This window comes from Pagrus pagrus (genome assembly GCF_965226575.1).
Source record: "Pagrus pagrus genome assembly, chromosome: 5".
Lineage (NCBI taxonomy): Eukaryota > Metazoa > Chordata > Actinopteri > Spariformes > Sparidae > Pagrus > Pagrus pagrus.
The window spans coordinates 29,347,189-29,366,813 of record NC_140189.1 but is presented as its reverse complement, the minus strand read 5'-3'; the positions used below and the strand labels follow the sequence as shown (position 1 = coordinate 29,366,813).

Sequence of the window (19,625 nt, the reverse complement as noted above, 5' to 3'; positions counted from 1 at the left end):
ACAAACCCATAGCCTCTTTGTGGCTCACATCAAATGGTGTTTGCTGTCAATCTTGAGCCAATATTAATTTTTAATCATCTCCTCCAAAGGCTCTACCCAAATAGCCTAAAGGGGGAAGGGTGCAAGAGAGAGGTCTGAGTGAGAGGTACGCCATTAAAATGGTATTTTTTTTAAAAAAGAAGATTTTCTTTGTAAAATTCACAAGGCTCCCTCTCTAAGTTTAGAGTGATTCATTTTTTTTTCTCTCTTATAGTCGCATGTGAACTTCAGCAAAAAGGAATGGGAGAGATTCAATCAATCAAAAAATCCCAATTTTTCTGTGTCACAGTGCAATTCACTGAGTGGGCTGTATTTTCAAAGAGAAAAATCCTCTCGCTCAAATATCTCTTCTGCTTGCATGCATCTCATTTACATTTCACATTGTAGCCGGGAAGAATTACAGTAGCTGGCAAATATCTGACGCTCACGGATTCATTTTTAAAAAAACACAGAATATGTCAGTCCAAGCACAAAAAGACAAAAACCCTCAGTCTCAGTTTTAACTTTAAGAACACAAGCTGTTACGCCCCAAAAAACCAAACGCTCCCCCTCTCATCTTCATTACGTCTGATCCACGTTTACAGATACTAATTGCCCAGGCAGCACCATATGTCCGAGCCGTTTCTGTCTGCTTTTGTGCACTGTGAAGCCTAATTGGCTCAATGCACAGCTCCAAAGTGAATTAATCTGAGGCCAGGAAAGTGGCTCGGGCTCATACCAGTAGCTATGGAAGCTGTGAGTTGAATAGATTCTGCACCACGTTCCATAAAATCTAAATTTAAAAGGTGTTTTTAAGCAGTGGTTCACATTTAGTTGTTCTGATCAATCACATGCTGCTACAGTGCAGCTACCGGGCAGCCCTGAATCAGGCTGTCAGGCTAAGTGGTGCTAACCAGGCAGCCACAACATTTACATACTACTTATTTGTTGTGTCAAGTATGTTACTGCCTGGATTCTGTTCACAGGCAGCGTTTCCTCAGGTCTGTGCACTGCATGCCCGTCGTAGGGACGTGGTTCAGGTGGAGAATGCACTTTAGCAATGATGCTTTAGATGCTACAAGCTGATTTTGTAGCCTAGCCTAGCATAAGACTTGCCCCGGCACACTCTGCAGGTACCAAAATCGGCCTATCAGCGCCTCTGGAGCCCACAAACTAATATATTATATCGATTTTTTTCCATTTACTCCGCACAAAACTCAAAGTGGCGTTAGCTTCCTTGTGTCTCCGATGGTCGCCCGGCTACTCACAGTGAGACACCAGGAAGTCACGAGGCAGAACATGTTGTGTAATGATGTTTGACTGAAGCAGTAACTGAAGATGATCTTGACATCTCTGGCGTGCACTGGAATTTCTTTGCTTGTGTTGTCAGACTGTTCCTGCACCTGAATATAAATGAACTCTCTCTGTTCCCCAATTATTTGACTCATGTTCCCATTTTTTTTTTACCACTAAAACGCTGGACTACTCAAGAGGAACTCAGTGAACATCAGGCGGGGCATATTTAGGCGCTAAACAGTGACCTTGACCCGACCCTCACCATGGCTGTCTTCAGACGGCGGCCCGTGATCTGTCTTCTGTGAGAATCCACCCACATGTAACCCTCGAGCAGATCAGCAGCAAGTTTCTCTCCGTGTGGTGAAACACAAGAAGCTCACAGGGGTTAAAGCCGAGCACTAATGGTTCCTAGCTTAACCCAGCCACAGGCTTTTAAGGAAAGAGGGCTCAGAGCAGTCGCGGCAGGCTTTAGAGCCGAGGTGGAAAAAAAACAATGGCAAAAATTGCGGAAAAACTGCAAGCGGCTGATAAGGAAATGCAGCCCCTGCGAGGGAAAACCAGGTGACAAACATGAATTGTTTGCCAGGATTTTTTCCTCCCTTTTCAATTTGCCTTCTCTATAAAATGTCTGAGGAGTAATCCCTGAGCTTCATCCCAGTTCCCCCAGTCTGACACAGAAACCACCATCTGCCTCCCTCACACCCCTTAACATTGTCAACGGATGCTGCTTGCTCCATTAAACAGCCACTTAATATGGATGACCAAAGCTCACCCAGCAGCCCAAAAACCTCCCACACAGACAACAACTGCAAACAGAGAAACGGTGAGAGACAGAGGATGTGACTGTACGCCAACGTCCTGCGAGCACACGGTTTGTTCATGAAGGTATGAACTCTGATCCACCATTATGGATAATCTATGAATACTTACAACGAGAGCAAACTAGGTTTTTGTTCAACATACAGATGTGTGACACTTCAGTTTTTGCAGTCAGGAACACGTTAGCGCTGCATCACGACAACTCTCTGAGCTGCTTTCTGTTTCTATCATCACTAGCGTGGTCGCTAATGAGACAGAAAGTTCACACCGTTCCTTCAAAAGATGTGTTTGTACAACCTCCTGTCACGGTCCAAGGTTTCAGTTCAGTTGATTTCCTGTTTTTATGTTGAAATGTCTCCTCATTTGTTCATGTTTAACTTTCCACTTCCTGTCTTTGTCTGTTTTCACGCCACTTTTATTGTGTAAACCTTCGTCAGCTATATTTCAGCGTCCCATGACGTCTACTCGGTGACTCGTGTACCACAATTTTCTCAGATTTTTCGTGATGAGAGGGCATTCGTGTGAATTTTGCTAGTTGGAAAAAAAAGTATTTTCCCATAATTAAGTCTGTGTTTTTCTTAACTCTTTGTTGGTTCAACTGTTTCCAGCTTGTGTCGTCTGTGTTCCAGCTTTGTTATCCGCAGCTTCTTGTTTGTCTTCAGTTGAGTATTTCTCTTTTTTTTTCTTTGGACTTTCCTTTGCCTGCATTTGTTGTTTGCATTTAGGATTTCGGACGTCAGACTGTTGGATGTCAGCTCATCATGTTTGTCGTCCAACCTGCCTCTGTGTCTGCGTTCGGGTCCTTTATCGATGAACCGTGACGCCGCCACCTGTCTTTATAATTGTCTGTTAACTATCTCTCCTTTGTGCGGAGCAGTTTATACTTCCAGCTTCTTCTGTTTTGGATTCCTCGTCTGTCTCGTTCCCCTCAAAGGTCAGCACCATCAAGACAGTTTGCTATTTGTCAGTGGCGCTAATTTGCATGTCAAAGTTCACCAAACTTGAGCTCGAGCCCCCAAAAAAATGCGCTCGGATTTGGTCAAACCCACCAGGGACGATTAGATTTTTGTTGTGAAATTTCACCGCTTTAAATGCAGGTGTGACCAGGCCTTTAGTGCCCTTAAGCAAGTGCCAGCGCTCTCATTGTAAGTTGCCTGAATATAGGTGTCAACTAAAGTTCACCACCTGGTAGTGCTGCATAATAACACCCGCTCCCCTGCCTGCCCGCCCGTGTTATGTGAGGTGTGTGTGAAAGCTGGAGGGTATCATGAGAAAATCTTTGTTGATCCCTGGCAAACATAGCAGCACTTTAAACAATGTGTCATGTAGACAGTGTTTCCACCCTCGGGACAGAGTGGCAGGAGAGGGTAAATTCATTAACTACAGTACAACTGGTGTATAATTAAGTTGTGCACTGTAGGCGGAAAGAATACATACGCCGGGAGCAGGCAAAACAAATTACCGTCGTTCCCAAGGTCCGATACTCGATAAAAAAGTTGCTCGTGTTCTAATAATATATTATTTGTCAATACCAAAAATGGAAAAGCCTTTTGAAAAGTGAGTATAAACTGGCGGACTGTAATCATGTTGTCTTTGTGCTTGTCAGCTGGCATTTAGAAATCCTTGCCCCATGCTAAAATGCTGACCTTTACCACTTCCCTCCCCTCCCCTCAGGCCCTCTCCTGCAAGTTATTGGAGTCGTTTCTCAACTGTGAAGTCAAAGTCATGTTGTGAGCCCCCTGTCGTGACCTCCATTTACTTCCCAGAGAAGACTCACTTGGCTTCAGTGGCTAAGAGGTCCAATTAGAGAGTGCTGTTTGTGTTCCTCGAGTTTGATTTTAATTTCTGCAGCACCGGGAATGGTGATCGCACTTTGCTCAACGCCAGAGCGACTCCCCCACCCCCCACCTCCCCGTCGACCCAGACCACCACAACCCCGCTGCACCACCAGTCCTCCGAGTCATTATAAGTCTACTGGCCGGAGCTTAAAAGTGGCGGGAGGGGGAAAAAGTGTGTCAGAAGCTCGGGTGAGGCACCTCCTGCGCCGCAACCCAAATCTTTGATGTGACAGCTTTTTTTTTTTTCCCCCTCCGCCCCGTCTCTGCAGGTCACAACTGTGTCGCTCGACGACAAACAAGAAGCAGCACGAATAGCAAAAGTCTAATTCAAGCGAGAGTGACGGGGGTGAACGTGAGGGAGGGGGGGGCACGACCCGATATAAATGATTCCCGCTCCCGACTATAGCCCCAGGATTCTACGTCAAGCTTAACTAATGTGCAATTAAGCTTTAGACTGGGAAGAAAATCACCTTGTAAAAACATTTGTCAAGTGAACTGTTTTTCTGTTCTGGGCTGCTAATTAACAAGGGAATGGGAAGAGGGGGTTTGTTTGTGTGTGTATTTACATATACATGAAGAAAATAAATATCTCCACTGTTAGGGGAGAGCATTACCAAATCCCCTTCATATGTCTCTATTAGACAACACTGACATGCAGTCCCTATCATTAAGCAATAATAGTTTACTTTACAGCTCATGAACTACAGTATCAACAAATTAAGCCCACTGATAGTGCTGGGTGCCAAGCGAAGCATTGTAGTGGAGGAGGGGGGAGCGAGGGAGGAGAGGGAGGAGAGGGTGAGGGCGAGGGGAGGCGAATGCAAGGCTTTATTGTGTCTGTCACATTAAACGATACTGCAGCCACACTCAGAGTAATGAAGACCACTTCTAAAGTCATTTAAAAGTCAAATCATCACTGTCTGTGAATTTCAATGATGTATAATAGAAAAGAGCATGCCGGAGGCTCGATGAAGAGGGCGAGGGAGGGAGGGAGAAAGAGGAGCGAGTCGGGGCGGCTGGAGTCGGGAAAGTCGCCGCCCTCTCGGCGGACGGAAAGGTGATAGATAAAACGACGAGGCTGCACGGCTCAGGGGACGAGAGTGCAAATGCAGGACAGTGCTTTGTGTCGGGGCCTGGACGTTTTTTACAGGCTCTGACATGTTATATGTGAATACGTGTGTTTGTGTGTGTGTGTGTGTGTGTGTGTGTGTGTGTGTGTGTGTGTGTGTGTGTGTGTGTGTTCCCAGCAGGTGGATGAGACCAAGGCCATGGATACGAAGGTGGATGACTCCCAAGTGTGGGTTCCTGCCGAGGAGCCCATCGTTAACTCGGCCTTCCTCTTTGACTCCAAGATCTGGGAGATTTGCCAGGAGCTGCCCATCCACTGGATCCATCCCTCCCCTCTGAGCGGTGAGAGCAGGGGGGCACCTCTGCCTCTAAACGCAGGCTATTAACACTCTCACTGGAGGGCCTTCCCGCAGGTCATATGTAGAGACCCAAACAAGCCCCCTCCAGCACCGGGCTTCTCTCTGTGTGTTGATGGTCAGAGTGTGAAAGAGGCACTCAGATCTTTTATTTAAGTATCAGTGTGGAAGATACTCAGAGGTGTCGTTGAGGTGGAGCTGATTTTAACTCTGTTATATTACAATCGTATATATGTTTTGTGCTGCAAAAAGTCCTTGAAGTAAATCTTTCTTAAAATGAAGTGAAGGAAATCTGCCCGTCAACCTGTTCTGAATACTAGAAACGAGTGTGAAAGACTTGTTTTGGTTTTGGGTTTTTTTCAAATTCATGTTTGGAAATCGAAAGAGGACAAAGTCACAAAATGATAATGTTGAAAGATTATTCGAAAATCAAACTTGTGGGTTGTTATTCCTCGAGAAACCTCACGAAGTGTCCAAGATTTAGTTGAATAAAAACTTTTTTTTGGTCCAAAACAGAATAATTATGTAGAAGTGTTCTGTGTTCAAATCCGGTGATGACGTTCACAGAAGGAATTTTCATTTTTACAATGATGATGTGTAAAAATTCTGGTGTGGAAACAATAAATAAAGAAATAATGAATCATAATCTATTAAACAGATTGCAGATGATTTAAAAATTAAGACTTCTGGTACTGATTAATAAACCAAAGTGACTTGATGATATGAAAGTTCCTCCATCAATCAGATACATTTAGTAAAAAAGTAAAATATGTCCGTCTGAAAGGCAGTGGAAGTTAATCTAGTGTTAGTTTACTGCTGTTGATTATCTGGAGATTTTCTTTTAAGAGTTTTGTCTCAAAGGACGTGTGGGCTTTACTAATCAGGATTAGTGGAAAATTACTGTGTTGGTATTACAACCGCACAGTTTGACGGAAGCATTAAAAAACCTTGGAAAGTATTTCTCCTGAATGTTAGTAATTAACATCAAGCCACCGAGAAAACAGAGCGCACGAGCCGCAGCTTTCTCATTTCACTTCAAACAAAAGAAGGAAAACTGTGGCGAGCGTGCAAACACCTCCTCTCCTTTATCTGCTCTCTCTGTGAATTCAGATGCCGAGGTGGAGAACGTGGAGAACGTGGACGCGCCCGACGCCGAGGTCGCAGGTCAGCGTTTCGCCCGCGACGTCCAGGACCACGTCGCCGTGAACGACTACGTAAGTGCGCCACGTCAATCGGGGACCACACCACGAGATACAGTAAAGCCACTTCAATCAGCTCCGGCTCTGCCTCGACTCTTTCTGCATATAAATCGCTCGCTAATTGATGTTAAAACTGACTTTGTGCACCAGAGGGCACAGCAATTGCTCTATATATCTGTTTAAGTAAGGCCAGTTCATTGAAGACTCCCTTAATGTCTCTCCATTAATTGAGAGGAATATCCAGCCTTTCAAAGGCAGCAACTTGTGCCTCACAGCGCCCGATAGTTCCTTTTTTCACTTCCTTTTTTTTTTCCGAGGCGGTGGAGAGCACTGTACAAAGCAGCGCTCTCAAGGTCACTCACTGCTGCACAGATAAGTTGCATTTATTAATAATGCTTTAATTATCAAAGCGTATAAAATGAATGGGAGGCCAAGTAGCATATTTTGGTGTTCTGCGGGTAAACCTCTCACTGCTGTATGGCTAATTATCCCTGACTGCGAGGGAGACTCATATAGAGAAGTATATTACACAGCACTCATACTGACACAAATAACACAGCAGTTGCACAGTAACGCCTTCATTCCACCCGTGACCTTGCACGTGCAACGCTGTTTTGTTCCGGCTCCCGCCAAGAAGCAGAACATCATGCCTGCTTTATATTGTTGACTTGCTCGGATTGTGTTTATCTCGTCATTTCTCCCTGATTGGTGAGTAAGCTTCTTAGTCACATGGTTTCTTTGTCTGCACAGGGTGTTTTATTTTGAAAAATTGTCCAGATGCTCTATGCCGTCCCTGTGTCTAACTTCCTGCCTGGCTCAATCTGCTCGATCTGCTCCATGCAGCTTGAAGCAGCTACAATCCACCTCCGAGCAGCTTCTGTACACTTCTGTGTACAGTCTACCGTCAGCCAATGTCTACTCTGTGGCCCGAGTATTTGGGGTGTTTCCCGCACGATTGGCACAAGTCGGCGTTGTCGGCAGGTTTTCGACAGACTGAGCTCGTAGAATCGGCAGCTGAGCCCGTTGGTGAGAGGAATCAGAAAAGGAAAGGGGAGAGTGCCTCGAGCCTGTCGCTGTGGTATAAATGATTTCACTCATTTAGTCTCGACCAGCAACTTTTTATCAGGCATATTCTCTTTGAGAAGTGGCTGAAATTATGACATAAAAAGTCAAATAATGGGATAAAAAGTCAAATAATGAGATAGAGTCAAATAATGATATAAAAAAGTCAAAATTGTGAGTTTAAAAGTCAAAATTCTGAGAAAAAAAAATAAAAATGATGAAAGAAAAAAGTCAAAATTATGAAAGAAAAAAGTCAAACTTTTGAGAGAAAAAGTCAAAATTATGAGAAGGAAAAAGTCAAAATTATGAAAGAAAAAAGTCAAAATGAGAAAAGAAAAAAGTCAAAATAGTGAGAAAAAAGGTCAAAATTATGGGAAAAAGGTCAAAATTATGAAAGAAAAAGGTCAAATAACGGGATAAAAAGTCAAATGAGAAAAAAGTCAAAATTATGAGAAAAAAGTCAAAATTTTGGAGAAAAAAAGTCTAAATTATGAGAGAAAAAAGTTAAAATTATGAGAAAAAATCATAATTTTAGAGAAAAAAAGTCAAAATTATGAGAGAAAAAAGTCAAAATTATTAGAAAAAATCTAAATTTTAGAGAAAAAAGTCTAAATTAAAAGAGAAAAAAGTCAAAATTATGAGAAAAAAGTCAAAATTATGAGAGGAAAAAAGTTAAAATTATAGAGAAAAAGTCCAAATTTTAGAGAAAAAAGTCAAAATTCTGAGAGAAAAAAGTCACAATTTTAGAGTAAAAAGTCAAAATTATCGAGAAAGTCAAAAATTCTGAGAAAAAAAAGTAAAAATTAGAAAAAAAAACATTTTTGAGAAAAAAGTCAAAGTTATGAGAAAAAAGTCAAAATTATGAGAAAAAAGTCAACATTTTAGAGAAAAAGTCTAAATTATGAGAAAAAAGTCTAAATTATGAGAGAAACAAGTCTAAATTTTAGAGAAAAAAATAAAAAATTATGAGAAAAAAGTCAAAATTATGAGAGAAAAAAGTCAAAATTTTAGAGAAAAATTCAAAATTATAGAGAAAAATTCAAAATTATAGAGAAAAAGTCAAAATGATGAAAGAAAAAGTCAAAATAATGAGAAAAAAAGTCAAAATTATGGGAAAAAGGTCAAAATTATGAGAGAAAAGTCAAATAATGAGATAAAAAGTCAAAATTGTGAGAAACAAAGTAAAAATTATAGAGAAAAAAGTCTAAATTGTGAGAAATAATCATAATTTTAGAGAAAAAAGTCAAAATTTTAGAGAAAAAAAGTCAAAAATATGAGAAAAAGTCAAAATTATGAGAAAAAAAGGCTAAATTCTGAGTGAAAAAAAGTCAAAATTATGAAAGAAAAAAGTCAAAATTTTGAGAGAAAAAGTCAAAATGATGAAAGAAAAAAGTCAAAATAATGAGAAAAAAGTCAAAATTATGGGAAAAAGGTCAGAATTATGAAAGAAAAAAGTCAAATAACGGGATAAAAAGTCAAATGAGAAAAAAGTCAAAATTATGAGAAAAAAGCAACAATTTTAGAGAAAAAAAGTCTAAATTATGAGAGAAAAAAGTCAAAATTATGAGAAAAAAGCAACAATTTTAGAGAAAAAAAGTCTAAATTATGAGAGAAAAAAGTCAAAATTATGAGAAAGAATCATAATTTTAGAGAAAAAAGTCAAAATTATAAGAAAAAATCTAAATTTTAGAGAAAAAAAGTCTAAATTAAAAGAGGAAAAGTCAAAGTTTTTGAGAAAAAAGTCAAAATTATGAGAGAAAAAAGTCAAAATTATGAGAGAAAAAAGTCAACATTTTAGAGTAAAAAGTCAAAATTATAGAGAAAGTCAAAATTCTGAGAAAAAAAAGTAAAAAATTAGAAAAAAAACATTTTTGAGAAAAAAGTCAAAATTATGAGAGAAAAAGTCAACATTTTAGAGAAAAAAGTCAAAATTATGAGAAAAAAGTCAAAATTATGAGAAAAAAGTCAAAATGTAAAGAGAAAAAGTCAAATTTTTTGAGAAAAAAGTCAAAATTATGAGAGAAAAAAGGCATAATTATAGAGAAAAAGTCAAAATTTTAGAGAAAAAAATCAAAATTGTGAGAGAAAAAAGTCAACATTTTTGAGTAAAAAGTCAAAATTCTGAGAAAAAAGTCAAAATTATAGAGAAAGTCAAAATTCTGCGAAAAAAGTAAAAATTAGAGAAAAATTCTTTTGAGAAAAAAGTCAACATTTTAGAGAAAAAAGTCAAAATTAAAAGAGAAAAAAGTCAAAATTTTTGAGAAAAAAGTCAAAATTATGAGAAAAAAGTCAAAATTTTGGAGAAAAAGTCAAAATGATGAGAGAAAAAGTCAACATTTTTGAGAAAACAGTCAAAATTATGAGAGAAAAAAGTCAAAATTTTAGAGAGAAAAGTCAAAAGTATAGAGAAAAAAGTCAAGACAGAGGTGTGAAAATGATAACATCATCAATCATAACAGCAGTTTGTGTATCTGAGTTTCCCCTTTGAATGACTGATACGGACTGCCACCACTTTACCTCCGATATTCCCCTTTTCGACTAAGGCAGTTCAGGTGCTGGTTCAGAGCCAGTGCCTCCTCTGGAACCAGTTCTTTGCATTTCTTTGGCTAAAGAACTGACACTTCGCTGGTCTAGAACAAAGCGTACGAGGTAGTTGGCCGCCGGCTGTAGTCTTTACGATGTGTTTTCGTGCTAAGATGCAGATGATGCGACAGTCAGCCTTCGTCGCGGCTAGTTGTTCGATGTTCGGTTGGTGTGTCTGGGCCCTGAAGATCCCAGGGACACACGCAGGTGGAAAGATATCCGACACACATGCACACACACACATTCAGCACTTACAGGTGAATAGACACTAAAGCTAAATTCAAGGATAATGAGGTGGGTTCCATCTCCTCCTCAGAGCGGTGAGAAACGGTGAGGAGAAATGAGACGTCCTGTAATGTTGACATTTATCAGGCCCGTCCCAGAAACACCTCCCGCTCATCTCCTCAATTTCCCCCCAGCTTCTCTGTCTTCTCCCTCATCGTCTGTGGCAGGCGATGCAGTGCTATGCAATTAAAACATACCAGGGGATGAAAAACTCGGCTCTTCTTTTGAAACGTTCTGCCTCTATCAGCTGAGTTATGCATACCACTGCAATCCATTCCAGCAGCACATCCAGGCTCTGTTTGTGGGTCCGGTGATAACAAAGGCCTTTGTGGCCAAGCAGAGGGCAGGCAGCAGTCTGTAATTGGGAGTCTGAACTCTCTCGCTCATTCCAGTGGGATGCCACATGTGTTAGCCAAAACCTCTTTCTGCTTCATTCAGAACTCATGTAAATGTGCACACAGTCAGCAAACCACCAAGCACACACACAGTCTGCTGCTCGCTATGCTTCCCTTTCTACCTGCAGCCTTTTATCTATCACACTCGCTCACACACACACATACACACAAACCAAGCCTGACACATTAAAAACAAGCACTCACTTCGACTGCGTTCCCAAATTTCTGCGCCGCGTCTTCCCATGTCTGAGCAGAATAATTGTTGGAGTCCTTGTGACAGAGGCTGACAGATATATGGAAGTGACCTTTGCCACGGCTGCCATTTCAGCGAGCAGTGTGTATCAGAGGTGGCCCTGGAAATTTCAAACTGAATAACTACCATCTGACAAGGCTGAAGGCACACTACCACTGTCCTTGACCCACATAGCGAGGATGGGGCCTCCAATATGAAATGACCTCACACACATACACGTGTAAACGTTCGGTGTGTGTTTCTGCCTGCGTCGAGTGTTTGCATTGTGCGTTGAGCTCGGACCAGCCTTTACAAACCTCTGGGAGCCAAATCCAGGGTCAGGCTGCACGACTGTTCATGCATAAGAGAGAGAAGTGCAGAAAGCAGAAGGAATTTAAATCCATGAATGCAGGAGATGTTTGTGCCTCTGGAGAAATCTTTACACTGAAGCTAAAGCTTCTTATCACTCCTGGTAAACCGGCAGAGTTTACTGAAATACAGGACTATCGCTTTATTCAATTACACACAATTTCATTGTCATTCCACCTGACTGTAGAGCACCGTGAGATGAGAATCTGAGATCAGGACAAGCGGCGAGGCATTCTCGTGTGTTGCACTGTCCTGGGCTTCTACATAAAAATAAAAAAAAAACACTCTTTTTGAATACAAAGCAGGCCATGAAACAGAAATGTTATCTCTGCTGTTTTGATCCCAGAATGAATGTGACGAGCTCTGCTATGAGATTTAATAACACATCCAGGCATGTGCTTCAAGCTCATGAAGAGCGCTGATCAGCGTGTGTGAAATAACACCAACAAGTGTGGAGATTAGAGGAGTCGTGCTTTGATTCATTACATCTTATTGAATGACTGACGCCGTTTTCTACTCTGCAGACTCATTCATATCCAGTGCCTCATATTATGCAGAGAGGTGTCTCGGTGTGTATGTATGTGTGTGTGTGTGTGTGTGTGTGCGTGTGTTTGCATGTGTATACGTGAGCCTGAGTGTGTGATGAAATCAGATGCAGCGAGGGGGTAATGGCTTTTACTCTTCATTAATGCTGCTTGTTTTTGAGTGACTGCCTCAGATTTCCCAAGGTGAACCATTCTTATCACCGCAGCATCCCACTAGAGATGGCAACTCAAAGCCGCAGTGATTAATATGTACCCTCCGTTTTAAAAGGATAGCTCTGATTAATTGTCTTTAAGGTACAATGCCGCCTATTGGCTGTTTGTTTTGATAAACGCGGCATCATTTGAATAAAATATTTCCTTCATTTTCCGAGCCGGAGCGCCACATTTCGTAACAAACCCAGTTTCGGGGAGCTGCGAGGAGCAGATAAGATTATCATTGGTCCATTGACAGCTTTCGTGTTGTTTCCATAACAGATTGTTGCCTGGAAGCTGATGACCTGAAACTTGACTGAAACAATAAATCATTAAAAGCCTACCTGCGCTTGTCATAGTAATAAATCAAACCCAGCCACGGCAGATATCATCTGTCGCAGCCCTTTCTATGTGTTTTAAGTGTGTCTCACGAGGGTGTAATTTTACTCAATTTATCATCGCTCGCATCAAATGCAGGGTGCGCTCTTTTGTGAGTCATGCTTATGGTGAATTTATTGTTGTGTGATCGTAGTCTGCCAGCTGCCACGGTGAAGAAAGCAAATACAATGAACTAAAAACCTCCGTGATTGACTACCCCCTGACTTATAGATGCAAGAAAACCCCCTAATTCCCAAACTTAATGCGGCGAGGGACCAGAAGGGCTCAGCCGTGTGCTCCTGCGGGTCCTGTCCCCTTAAACAATTCCCACACACTCTCTGGTCCCAGCAGTGGATGTGTTTTGTTCTGCACTGTTGCATGTAGCTGAGTCACTGTGAGCGCATTGTAAGAATTATGCCAGTTGGTTCTGAATGTGAAGTCATCGGCTCCTGGATCTGAGCAGTTTAACGAGACAGCGCCGGATTGTCTCTGGGGATTCATTTACTAAAAGAGATTGAAATGTGGTCAAATGCATACTGAGGGCAGTTGCTGCCTCAACTTGCGCGGTGAGTTAAGTGGCACTTCTCCGAACCCCATTTGGAGTCGCTCTTGATCAAAGGCATGGCACTCAGCCCCCACGAGTCTACGAGGGCATGAACCAACCAGCACAATGGAAAAATCCAAGGGCCATTAATTCTACCCAATTTACCTTTCGTTTGGGTTTCATTTGGCCCCTCTATAAATTCAGAGGCAGCCAGCAAGAGCAAATGAAAGAATCCTTGTTAGGCGATCATTACTCTGCTAATTGCTTTAGGAATGTGCCATGCACTTAAAGTCAAGGTCAGGGGGAGGGCGCCAAGACGTGGGGAGCTCTAATTTGAATGCTCTATTGGAGGAGGGGCTGCCATTTTGGTGCAGAGTGTGGGCTCCGGTCGAGGGAGTTAAGAGGTCAGAGATGAAAGAAATAGTGTAATTATGCTGGTAACTACCAATGTTAGAGTCCCTTTGATTGAAGATAGCACTGGAGGAGAGGCTGTGAATGCTGGATTCACAGACGGAGGGGATTGTGCAGCCCACAGTCGTGCTACCTCCGGTATAATAGAAAGGTCAAGGGTATTATATCATGTTTTATGCTCCAGGAGCTTAAATGAAGCTCGCTCACTCCCACACCTATCTTGATCTCTTTGTCACAGTCATCAAGCATGGCACAACTTTGCATTTCCACAGACATCAGTTCTGATCTTTTCACTCTTGTTTGGGTTTTACATATATTCTGCTGACCTACAAGCAAAGCAGCCTCATCAATTCACGCCATCCCTCCTCCTCCTCCTCCTCCTCCTCGTCTTCCTCTCCTGCCCTTGCCTTCGGGAGGACTGGCATTTGTCATGTGTGTGATTGTAACCCTGTCCTCTCCTGTGTTTGTCCTCCGCAGAGAGACGTCGGAATCGAGCTGGATAACCGTCTGGATGACCGCGGCTACTGCTGCCAGCAATGCCGCCGTGGTTACCGCTACTGCCGCCGCTACCACGAGCCTCTGGGTGGCTTCAACCCGTGGCCGTACTACTACCAAGGAGGCCGCGTCATCTGTCAGATTGTCATGCCGTGCAACTGGTGGATCGCCCGCATGCTGGGGAGGATCTGAGGAGGCGTGGTGCCGTCTGGGATTAAAACTTGTTTCTGTCGGCGAAGGTGCAAAATTCTCCCTGTGATAAATAGTCCGGACCTCTTGTGAGACCAAAACAGTCCATTGCAGACAATTATTAACCGATCTGAAAGTTGGCCCATTGCGATTTAGTCAGTCTTAATGGCATTTGAAGGGGTTTGATTGTTTCTTAAAAGACAGTGGTCGTCTACAGCTCTCTGATTTTCTCTGCTTATCCACTCATTTAGTATCCTCTCTGTCTGATCCTGTTTAATGGGAACAATTTCGTCTGGATGATGTCACCAGAAACTAATCTACTCTGAAAAATACTTCAGCACTGTGTGTCCTCAACTTTGTCATGCATTCATTTTTTTACTTTATGGATTCTACTCATACTGTAATGTATGTAAATGTACATACAGAACAACAACATACGTAAGAATCAGAATGGTGCTATTACATTACACATTTAACTAAGTATATATACTGTATATTGTCTCAGTTGTTTGTGATTAGTTTCTTTGTCATTTCTTGTATAACTAGCATATAAAAACCTTCCCTATACTCAATAACGTCGCTTGCTTAAGTCATACAGCACTTCTTATAATCTCACACACACAAAATACATGCTAGAAATGATGAAAAGACACCAGATACATAATGTAATATTCACACACAATTATGACGCTTTATGCAAGATATTTAATTTCAGAAAAAAAAAAGAAATAAGCGATAATAATAACGTGGTAACACTTTAGGGAGCACATACTGACTAGTTGCTTATTTGCTTGCATACTAGCAGCATATCAGCTCTTTATTGGTCATCTTAAAGCATTATATCATCCAAAAAACAACCTCATACGTCGACTTTGAAAGCAGTTTATTACGACCCATATATATGTTTCTTCTTAGGCGGTGACCTCCGGTGGCCACAGTAATTATTACGGCAGCAAAGGAGGAAATCAGGTGAAGTTGTACAAAGGATGAAACGTCTGAGTGGGGGAGGAGGTCGGGTTAAACAAGGACAGGACTTCCACCCAGGAGGCCGTTGTTAGTGTCCTGTCCAGTGTCCATTGTGCTGAGGAATAACAGGTAGATTAAAAGAGAAACAAAGTAACACTTCACTGTCTCAGCTGTACATGGGTATAGTTGCAGGTTTCTATCACTGTGTGTTACAGTATAGTGGTAAAAGATGACTACCTTCAATGAATACCTATTTAAATGCGCTACATCCAGCCCTTTGTACTGCTTCACATAAATAGTTAATGGGGTCTATTCTGGGCAGAGACCCATCGTCCATTCAAGTTTTGTGGAAATCCGTTCAGTAGTTTTTGTGTAATGCTGCTCACAAACCAACCAAACGGGCACAGAGGTAATAAAAACTAGTGTAACCAACAATATGAGAGCATGAAAGCCCATTTAGTTAAGGCGCTCGCTTAACAGCACTTAATAAATTTGGTCTCTATATGTGACAAAACACGAAAAACTCCAATCTTTCTCATAAGTCATTCAGCAGTAGAACCTGTGTGTCAAACTACTGGTGAAAACACTTTATAGTAATTGATAAAGAGCCAATATTGCTGCTCATATGTGCTAATAAGCCGCTCGCTAATGGTTAAACTGTGCTCCCTCATCTGAAGTGTTACCAAATATTATTAATAATGCTAACATGCCAGAAGAATTAAAAACAAAGCCGCCTAAGCCTCGAGACATCTCATAACACTTCTTTTGTCTGTTTTTGGTATCATGTTACACTAAGGAGGTATAATTAAAGATGCACAGATCTCAGCCGTCCTTTTGTGATGTAGCTACTGTTGTGTTGTCCTCCATTGTTTTCCCTGTTGTTTGCCAGGCGCAGAATGCTTTAAATAGTGCTCCTGTTCAAACAGTTTCCGCTTTGCCGAGGCGATTTTTTTTAATCTGTAACACCACATCTCAATCTGTCGAGCTGAAATGACTCTCATCTGCAACTAACGGATCAGCAAGCGAGACAGGCATTTGTAATTGATGTTCTGTCATCGGAATAACAAGTTGCATAAATGCCCAAGAGTATTCGAAGCTGTGCGAGATACTCAAACGTTAAACAGAGGGATGGGAAAATGGAGCACGGTTTGTTGTCACACTTCTCTTTGAAGCCGTCTGTATGTTTCCATCTCTTTCCTTATTTTTTTTTCCAATTAAAATCTCATTGTATGAATAATCTCAGTTGTCCTATCATATGAAACAATAGGATTTCCTTGAAAGAAACTTTACCACCCCGGGGTGTTTGTGCGAAAGCTGATGCAGTGTGGGTTTGAATCTGACTCACGCAACCCACAGAACAGGCAGAACCTGCTGCTCACGTCTGCGTTAAGTCCCGACGCTCATTAGCAACAACATTTAGCGTCAGATTAAACGTGTCTTGACAGGAGAAGAAACTGGACATGTACGCCTTTTATTGTTCTGTTTTTATAACCCGAGACTCTCTTGTGTGTCTTGTTTGCTTCGCCTGCTTAGTGAATCTTGATGTTGACTCGTGTTGGCTCAGTGTGATAATAATGTCAGTGATATCAATAATATTTGGCAGTGAAATGGGTTTTTTGTGGGAAAAGAGGCGAAACATATTACTGTATGTAAATGCTTTATGGATACGCTCATAAATGTTCGGTTCAGACTGCAACCGTATTGTTATTTTTAAATCAATAATGTCAATAGCCCAAAGCAACATGTCAAGTAAAAAAATAGTGGCATGAGTTAACAAATGCAATAATTGCAAACATACTTCAAATAAACTGACAAGTGTACCGCAAAGCCCCCCGAGGCGTTTCACAAAAGTTCATAAAATCATTGTATATGTAATTCATTTCTCACTATTTCCCGCTTATCACATCAAATAGTCGAGTGTTTAGTAAAACGGATGCATTGAGCATGCTTGTGTTGCTGCTGCTGGGTGCTGGGAAATAGTGTAAAGTGTTATTTTTTCGTAAGATGCTGTTAGTTGTCTATCTGGCGAGGTCTCGGAGGACTCTGAGGACTCTTTTGTGTAGTCGTAAGCGTAAATTGCCATGGAAGCCCTGAGAGTCGCTCTGAATGGGATGGCTCACCCTGACTGGAGAGGCTGATACAGATATTACAGCTGGCTCCCTGAGAGCTCCTCATGCCTGTTGGGACAAAAAGTCCAATATTAACCATGAAAGTCAAACTTCACACAATTAAAAATCCTTATAGAGGAGACCCAGAAAGACACACGATGGTGGTGATATGCACTTGAGAGCAGTAAAAATGGAGATGGTCCAAATGCGAAAAAGTGAATCCACGTCTTGGTATCTGAAACGCAAATCTCCAGAGGTCATTGAAAGCATCTCGAGGAAACCAGTTGAATCTAGTCAGCCGCCTTTGAAGCTGTTTCATGGTTTTGCTGTTCAAATATACAGTGTCTCATGATGTCAGTGATGTGATGTGAAGTAAATTACTGTAATATTTAGTGAGTGCGTTTAAAGGCCGCCGCAGATATGAAGACAGAACAGAAAAACAAGATAAAGTCAGTGGGATTTCACTTGAAAAAGTATGTTTTTCCTCTGAAACATCGAACTACTCACAATCAAAACATCTTTGGTTAGTAGTCTAGGTTTTTTGATTTTTTTTAAATGCACAGGATGTATCTTCTGCCAGTAGACGTCTTGCAATCAAAACAAAACAAAAGATGTAAGTGTGGGATCATGGGAGCTGTTGTCTTCATTGTTTAACAACCAGCATCAACATGACTCAGGCAGAAATGATCGCTGATGAGGTGAAGTTTAAAGTCTGAGTCACGCTACGACTTCCTTCCTTATCCCCCGACTTCCTCCCGGAAGTTATAACCAGAGGCGCAAGAACGGGGGAGGCGAATGTCAATTTATTGGATTACGTACATTTTTCATTTGGTGTCAGATTATTTATAACATGATGGGGATAATCGCTGGTTGGAGGGGCCCCGGGGAATTTTAGATTTGGCCCTAGAAGACTCTAGAATCGCCTCCGGTGGTAGCGACAGGTAACCGAATGAATGCGCCGTTACCTGGAGGAAAATGACCGATTTCTGAGGGTTTGAACATTGTTGGAAACGTTTAGGACAGGGGCAACCAAACTTGATCCCTCTGAAGGCCCAAACTGAATCTTTATGGAGGGAAATGGGCCAAAAGCGGATGGTATTGTATTTTATCTCACTGTTAAGATGCATAATTAGTGATTTATAATTGTTATTAATTTAGTTTTTAAATTTTTTTATTCGCGAGAAACATCTGACAGGCCAAATCGAACCTCATGGTGGCAAACTTTGGCCCACGGGCTCCACTTTGGGCAGCCCTGGTTTAGAATAATGTATTTACAAAGGTCTAGTCCTATTTACACAGATATTTATAGCAGATGTCCTGCATATTATATCTTTAATACCCCTACTAGGTAATTTGCATTCCTTTAGTGTATAATGTGGGTCAATACTGTCAAATCTATAACAGTGAACTCTTCTCTTGTGCACCAGAGTGAAAGAATTCACCATTTCAAATGAAGCCCCGCTCAATTGTTCGCATGCACTTTATACTCTGTCTAGGAAAAACCCCCTTCAAGCGCTTGTTTATCACTGTTTTGATGAGGAGAGAGGAAACACGATCGACTGCTCCGCAGGATAAACAAGAGATACCAAGCGTCTACCAGGTTAGCACAGTTCAAAGGATTCTGCCTACCTGGCCTGAGGAATGGCCACTATCGCCGAGGCTCACATGTGAATTAATTCCCTTTGTTACTTATCAAAAATGCAGGGAAACTTCACTCCCAGCTGCTTATTTTCATTTCAAATAAGCGCTTGTTCATTTAGATCCATGAGTTGCTATTCTGGGGCGAAGGGGGGCGAAAACCAATGTATGAGGAGTGTCTGTATTTAGATTAGTAACCTGGAGGAATACTTCTCTCCAATCCAGACTGAGGCTCGGGCTCTGCGGAGGACACGTGTATGACCAGTGCCATCTTGTGTGCAGAGAGGTGAACTGCTGCAAAATCAAACCAGACGTTGTTGTTGTTGTTTTCACAATCATGTCTTTCACACACCTTAAATCCATGCTGCACCTTTTGTCCTTAAATAAATTTACCTCTATGAAAAAACCTTTATATTTTAAAGTGCTCTGTTTAAATATAACCTTGGTCGCAGGTTGTCAAGTTAACTGCAACAGTCATGAGACTGCAGTCATCAAGTCCTTTTCTCTGTAATGTTGCAGTCAGTCTGGTGACCTGATGGTTAAATAAGCTCTCCCTGTACTGTTCCTGCTACAGGCTGGAGGCACAATAATGTCAGCCGTCATCCTTCAACTGCTCCCACTGTGAGAGGCAGCATGGCA

General features: G+C 41.6%; 1 protein-coding gene across 1 annotated transcript in view; it reads left to right on the top strand.

Moving 5' to 3' along the window:
• tnmd (tenomodulin) overlaps positions 1 to 16,958 on the top strand; it is a 48,034-nt gene extending 31,076 nt beyond the window's left edge. The window contains exons 4-8 of the mRNA XM_084352354.1: positions 1,592 to 1,674; positions 2,059 to 2,137; positions 5,219 to 5,381; positions 6,506 to 6,609; positions 14,068 to 16,958. Of these exons, the coding sequence (XP_084208480.1) occupies positions 1,592 to 1,674; positions 2,059 to 2,137; positions 5,219 to 5,381; positions 6,506 to 6,609; positions 14,068 to 14,277 (639 nt within the window). The 3' untranslated portion in view covers positions 14,278 to 16,958. The remainder of the gene's footprint in view (positions 1 to 1,591; positions 1,675 to 2,058; positions 2,138 to 5,218; positions 5,382 to 6,505; positions 6,610 to 14,067) is intronic.
• Positions 16,959 to 19,625: the final 2,667 nt, after the last annotated feature.